The sequence below is a fragment of the Triticum urartu genome, chromosome 2 (genome assembly GCF_003073215.2).
Source record: "Triticum urartu cultivar G1812 chromosome 2, Tu2.1, whole genome shotgun sequence".
In the NCBI taxonomy this organism is placed as follows: domain Eukaryota; kingdom Viridiplantae; phylum Streptophyta; class Magnoliopsida; order Poales; family Poaceae; genus Triticum; species Triticum urartu.
Window position 1 is genome coordinate 658,231,786 of NC_053023.1, and position 7,004 is coordinate 658,238,789.

The 7,004-nt window shown below is 44.4% G+C and overlaps 1 protein-coding gene across 1 annotated transcript; it reads right to left on the reverse strand.

The window, feature by feature from the left end:
* Positions 1-497: 497 nt before the first annotated feature.
* LOC125539512 lies at positions 498-1,336 on the reverse strand. The gene is made up of 2 exons (XM_048702982.1): positions 1,095-1,336; positions 498-975 (listed from the first exon to the last, which is right to left on the reverse strand). Exons 1-2 carry the CDS (start codon positions 1,251-1,253, stop codon positions 691-693), a joined length of 444 nt encoding a protein of 147 aa, XP_048558939.1. The 5' UTR covers positions 1,254-1,336; the 3' UTR covers positions 498-690.
* Positions 1,337-7,004: the final 5,668 nt, after the last annotated feature.

The following is a 7,004-nucleotide window of genomic DNA, read 5'->3' on the forward strand; positions in this document are numbered from 1 at the left end:
TCCACAAGGAAATAGTAAGGCGGGAAGTAGGGCTCTTACACACATTAGGAGCCTGAACCTGAATATATCGTGTGCCCTAGCGTTCTGTGCCTAAGTCCCCTAGTTTCCTAGTTTCCTCACCTGACGTTTCGTCGAGTACAAATTTCACGTACTCCCCTCTACCGCTGTTAGGATCGACGTAAAATCTCTCAACAATACATATATGCATTCTTACACGGTAAAATGAAGTGTAACAAGTGCATTTCGCGGGCGAGCCTTCCCGGTCCCACACCCGAACCGTCAACCACCGACTCACCTTCTCCTGAGACGTTGCGGCAAGGCATGCCATCTCCGTCTACGGCTCGTTCCCGGCCAAGGCCTTGCCCGCGCCCCCGGGCTTCGCTCCACTCGCCCCGGCTCCGTCGTCTTTTGCCTTGGTGCTACACCTCGTCTCCTCCTTCCTTCTTCCACGAATCGACTGACTCAAATTCGAAATTCAAGCAACTCACGCATAGCTATTATGTAAACCTTTTAGCATCATTTTCTTTATTGCGTTTGACATTAACAGGGCGGTAATCCTGTATGTCAGAAAATAAATGCAGCTATTTTATCTCTTCTTGTACCAAAGTACGTATATGCATTCTTACAACCCTTCTTACAATGGAAAATGAATTGAGAGATACATATCGGACTAGTCAACGCATTGTTAGCTTAGTTAGCTTCCTTTTTGGCCGCGTCCGCGACCTTGTCCGTGATGCCCTGTGCGGCGTCCTTGGCGCCGTCCCACGCCTCCTCCGTCGCCTTCTTCGCCTGCTCGCCGAAGTCCTTGGCCTTCTCGTCCACCTCGCTCGCGCCTTTGCCGGCTTCCTCCGCGGCCTTCTCGGTGTTGCCCGAGACGGCCTCAGCCGCCTCCGCCACGCCCTTCTTCAACTCGTCGGCCACCCCCTTCACGCCGTCGATGGCCTTGTCGGTAGCATCCGCAGCGTCGTTGTACGCCTGTCCCATGCACCCATATATCTCGGTCAGCATATCTCAGAGGACGACTAACCAGCAGCGTACGTAAAAATAATCGGCATGAGGCCATGATCGAACGGTACTGCTCGCGGCACACGTACCGGAGTCGCCCTTGGAGCGTTCTGCAGGCAGAGGCGGCCGCCGCTCACGGTGCGCGGGCGAGCGGCGAGGAAGCAAGGCCGGGGAAGGGCCTTGCCTGCCGGGGTGCCGGTGAGCGCGGCCGTGGCCGAGGCTCCGAGAAGCACGGAAGAAGAAGCCATTGGTCGATAGAAAAACTGCTGATGGATGGGTGGGTAGGGTAGGGTAGGTTGTGTGAGCTTCACTTGCAATGCAATGGGAGGACGAGAGGTGCATCGTCGTTTTTATAGGCCGGACGCGGAGGGGCGAAGGGTGAGCTGGGGGGTGACACGTCGGGGGCCGATCGCTCCGGCGCATGGCAACAATCGACGGTCGACAAGGTTCTGTGGTGGAGCAGTGCGCGGAGAGTTGTCGACAAGGTTTATGTGGTAATGTACGGTCGAATTTCCTATACCAATAAAAGAAAAGAAGTGGGTAGCTGCTTACCCCACCAGCGTCTCGTACGAAGGCACGTATACCTACATGACCTGTTTGGAGCGGATCGAAGAAACAAATCCTACTGTCCACGTTTGAAGGTTACGTACAACCAAGGTTTTGTCAGGAGCTCTTTTAAGATGCTTCAACTTATGATAGCAGAAGATATTTGATACCGTCCGTCGATTAATCAAGGGTAAGTTTAGCCATATTTATATCCCATCTGTAGAAAGTATTAATTGGAAAGTGATTGAATGAACAATAATGACATCACCGATACATGGTCGGGAGCATGGTTAATAGCTATATAATGTTGCCATGTCATTTATATTTAAGTTTATAGTCAGCAAGTATAATAATTAGATATAGATATGTACTCCCTTCATCTGAAAATATTTGTTAGAAAATGAATATATTTAGACGTATTTTAGTTCTACATACATCCATTTTTATTCGTTTCTCCGACAAGTATTCCTAGAAGGAGGGAGTATTACTTTGTTGATACATGAGTCACCTCACTCTCTCACAAAGCCACTAGGGCACATGCTGCAACTGGTTATTAATCTGTAGCCTGCTCTATTCTCTTTTATCTTCTCTCTCTTTCAACTCATTAAAAATATTATATTGAAAGTCTTACATCTCGCTTACATCACTTATTATATTTGCTCTCAAGGAGCGCCTTCAAAAGATGTCAGCTGCTATGATGGATGAGAAGGGGCCTCCCCCAATGCATCGTTTTTTAGCATGTTATATCATAGAAAATATAAAAGTTTAAGAGACAACTAGCCGGTCAATTTAGGGGTTGTATTTGGGTCTCATGCATATGATACTAGTGTATGATACTACCTCCCTAATGCATAGTATTATATATTAGTATCACGTGGTACTTTATTTATTACCATGCATGACACATAGTAGTATAGCATTTATTATGATACGGTATCTTTATATGATACTGAACCCTCTTTTTTTTGTTTAATTCTATGACACCTCATCAAAATTACCTAGTTGGCATGCATGATACCAGCTATGATACTACATGTGATTGAGTTAGTAAATTTATTTGCCCATGGCTACATGCAAGGGTTGTGTGTTAGCTACTAGGGCCATCCCTCTAAGCTACTACATCCCTATCTTTTCATTAAATACTAAGGCACATCAGCAAAATACCTATAAAACATTCCTAAGAAATCTGCATTGGGAGAGTTATGTTCTAAACCGACGTCACTATTAGGATTCAACATGGCCAACCATCACAACCCTTCACTAATGACGGTTCCATGTTCCAAATGAATATTTGTTTAATTGTAGCATGCTAATGCATCAACAGTCACAAACTAATTTATTCCTAATAGAGTGAACCCTCACTTTATCTGATAAGATGAACACTATGGAAGAGGTTGCTCCCGAGCTCTCCAATCAAAAAGGGAAGAATAAGGATGAACCCTCACCTCCTTGCCTCTGCCTTGTTAATCCAACGAGAGATATATAAGTTGCATATTTTTTTCTACCATGCACGCCTCTAAGCTTTCTACCCCATCAATCTCACAATCAACATGGGCTAAACCACCTGCCTACACTACTCGTGTTTGGTTAGCACTGCCACGCACAACCCCACCCCACCCGAGTTGTCGCATATTTCATGTTGTTGATGTCCCCAACCATCCCTCTAAAATCTACAAACCCTCTCACCATCTTCGGTGCAACTCCCTTTCCACCTCCGAGTGCGCGCCGCACCCCTCACATGTATTGTCAACCTATTGCCCCGCCTTCGCCAAGGATGTCGGGTTGTCCCCGTATTCGAGACTATCTTGGATCAGCCTTGCCAGGGACGCTGCAGCCAGCCACGTCGTCCATGTATCGACCTTGATGCAGCACCTCTCTTTCTTCTTCCTTCTTCGACGAAATCAGCTGGTGCAAATTGGGAATTCATACATCTCACGCAAACAACAAAAATAAATGGAAAAGGGTGAAAATGTAATTGCACCAAAAATATGCATTTGTAATGAATATAAAACAACATAAAAACAAGTGATACGAGAAAGTGACTGAAACTTTCCATAAAGGGACTGAAACACCATAAATGGAAAAAGGGTGAAATTGTAATTACACCCACGTCGATCACAATAGCTCCCGAAGCAGAGGAAAATACGGATGCACTTAAGAGAATTGGTGGCGGCTGACTTTGCTCGCCTGGCTGCAAGCCAGACTATGTGTTCCCTCCCTCTTTGAAGGCAAAGAGATGGGGGATCCCTGGATTTGTTGTTTCTAGTGTGTATGAAGTAATTTAGGGATTTAATTGGCAGTCCTATGGTGGCAAAGACCACGCCGTGGAGATTATGTGTTGTAGATCCCTCCCTACCATACGACGCTCCTCTAGACAACGTGAGTGAGATGGCAACCTCGTGTCCTTGATGATTCGTTGCATCGTTGAGTTTAGAGTTGGTCGTCGGTATCGTTGCATTGAGGAGGTGGTGACAATAGGCTTCCCTTTTGGTTCTTCGTGTCCACCTCCTACCCGGTCAGTTGTCGACCATTTTAGTGATTTTGTGGGGGCTTGTGTCTCCTAATTTTTATATTAGGATCTATGGAGTTTTGCGGCGGCTGTTATCATCTGATATAGCGGTGTCTTATTCACTGAGTCATTCGTTCTTCTAGATCGATGTTGACATTGTTTCATGTCATAGTTCACTTCCCAATTGCATGTGTGGATAGGAATCGTTCTGACAATGGTGCATACCTCAAACCATGACAACAATCAGCATGTCATCGGTGCCAGTCGGAGAAGAAGGAGGAATCCCCAAGGATCGAGATGCAATTTACATTTCTATTTGTTTTTCCACGAGATGTTGGATCTAATGTTTTAGCATTTCCGTAATGAAAAATTGAATATGTGGTAATACACAATAAGATTCTAGCTTCATAAGAATAAGATTCCATGTCTCTCAAGAATATGAGTGTAAGATTCCTTGATACAAAAATTAACTTTGGAGATGTTGTCACATTCAGTCTTTGAATGCATTTTCACATTATGTCTGGAGTCCAGCAATGTTAATATGTAATACTGGAGATGGTTGTAGTCGGTAATTTTACTACTCAGAAAACATATGAATCGGTTTTGCTCCTCAAACCGCCTAGAATACTTAAGAATTTGAGCATTGCTATTTTCAAGTACGAACAATTGTTGCTTTGCTTGCAACTTAAGACTGATTTTAGGTAAATATTACCTATTACAACTCACATATCAAAATAGGCACATTTAACTTCCATTTCTATTATTACTTTGATATTCAGGAAGCCCTTCAAGACTGAAGTAGACGAGAAGCCCTTTGGAGCTGAAGTAAACAAGTAGAATGCGAGCAACTTTACATGCTTAGTTTATGTGAAATTTATGATACTTGGTGTATTGGTGATCTCACAGTGTAAATCAATAGGATTTAGCAATCCTATTCTTATGGTCGCATAGGGTACGCTAACCTAGGACCAGACCAATTTAGGTGTTTGTCCAATTACTGGTTACTAATGTGGGGCTTTCCCTCTGTTTTCTATTTTTCGGGAGCCGAGCTGAAAAGATGAAGTTACCCTAAAGAAAATTTAGCTTTTCCTTTCCTTGCAATGGGCCTGGCTCAGGAGGAACATGTCAAATAAGCTGGCAAACAAACCGTGATAACCTTGAGAGAACCCACTTTTATTTTCTAAATAAAATTGTACCCATGGTAAGGAGAAAATAATCAATAGCGAGGAACTCCACGTTTACCATCACTAGCTAATTGATCATGTGTTGCAATGAGGACATACATATTCTAGTGGTTCAACACCAATTGTGTCCGACATATACGTCACACCCACCATATTCCAGATTTTTGTAAGATTTGATTTTATTTGAGTATGAGTACAGGAAGCCAATGAAATTTTGATTTAGTGGAGGTTTTGGGAAGATTTTTATTTGATCTGCATATGGGTAGAGTAAGTCAAGGAAACTTTTGATTTAGTTGAAATTTTGATAAAAAAATATTTATTTGATTCAATTAATGCAGGACATGGTTTTTGCTAAGATTTCACAGAGGTAATGAAGAACATGGTTTCCAATACGACATGAAAAAAACACCAAATTAGCTTAGATAAAAGGAACATATTACAATTCAGCTATTGGCAGCATAGCCCCTGTGCGCCAATAATGTTTTTTTGTTGCAAATGCCAAAAAAATAGATAGTTCATTGTCACACTCAATAACGACCTGCAAATTTTTAGGGGCCATGCTAAGCATTTTGACCTGTGCAAAAAAAAAAAACAAGTCAAGCGTCAAATGTTACACTTAATTTTATTTTATTCACTGACAAACCACTGCTTCACACGAATATTATCAAGCACACTTGTTACACTAACAAAATCGTCTACACACAAAAAAACAGATTTTTTTTTATTTTCTCTTTGGTTTAAATGTATTGTTCATCCAAGAGCATATACCCCAGAGCCAAAACGGCCAGCCTAGAGCATAAACTCTCCTTTAGAAATAGAGAAGAAAATAATAGTGAAACCTGATGTACATCATGCACACGGATGAAGTTTGTTTTAAACCTTAAGTTTGTAGAGCACGACTTAAACAAACCCTCACGTCTAAATTCCTGAAATCTATACCCCATACTCATCAATCCCAATCAATTTAGACCCTAGACGTGTTTGGCGCGCCGGAAAGAAGATGATCCTGGCCAGGATCAATAGCTAGTCTCACTGCCTACTTTGGCCCAGCTGTTCCAGCCATCGTCTATCTCAATTCTCTTCCTCTCGTTGCAGCCTTGGCCAGCTTGGTGAGCAGCGCTCCACCCAATGCAGATGATGCATGCAAGTAGCAGCACAATCATCCACACGCACGCACGCAAGTAGCAGCGACACATACGCTACCGCAGCAGCAGCACGAGCGCGCCGGACACCGAGAAGACGACGACGAGTACTGCAAGGAATAAAAAGAGATGGAATTTTGTGAACTGGGTCTCACCGGAGAGGGTAAATCGACGCGGCAGAACTCTCACCAGAGATGAAGAAGAATGCTCCACCATGGATAAAACGTCGATTCCACTAATTTTGGTCAAACGCCAAGCAAATTGCTCGTGTCAGTACTCAGTAGCCTCCCCTCGTCTCCTGTGACCGCGTGGGCGCCAATTGCAGGTTTAATTGGCCGCCGGTGAAATCACTTCGAGTCCCTCCACTGATGTCGCTCTGCTCCGCCGTCGCGGTCTTTCCAATCCCCTCCCCTTGTCCATGTCGAGAACTTCTGTTGAACCGCTCGTTCGAAGACCAGTGGCAAGATCCCTCGAGAACTCTCGGCCTGCGCTCTGGTGAAGAGGGGAACTAATCCGATGGCAACGGCAGGGCGGGTGGAGGTCGTGCTCCTATCGCTCTCGGCGGTGGCGGCCAAGGCGGAGCCCCGTCGTGCGGCAGAGGTGATGCAGCTGGACCGC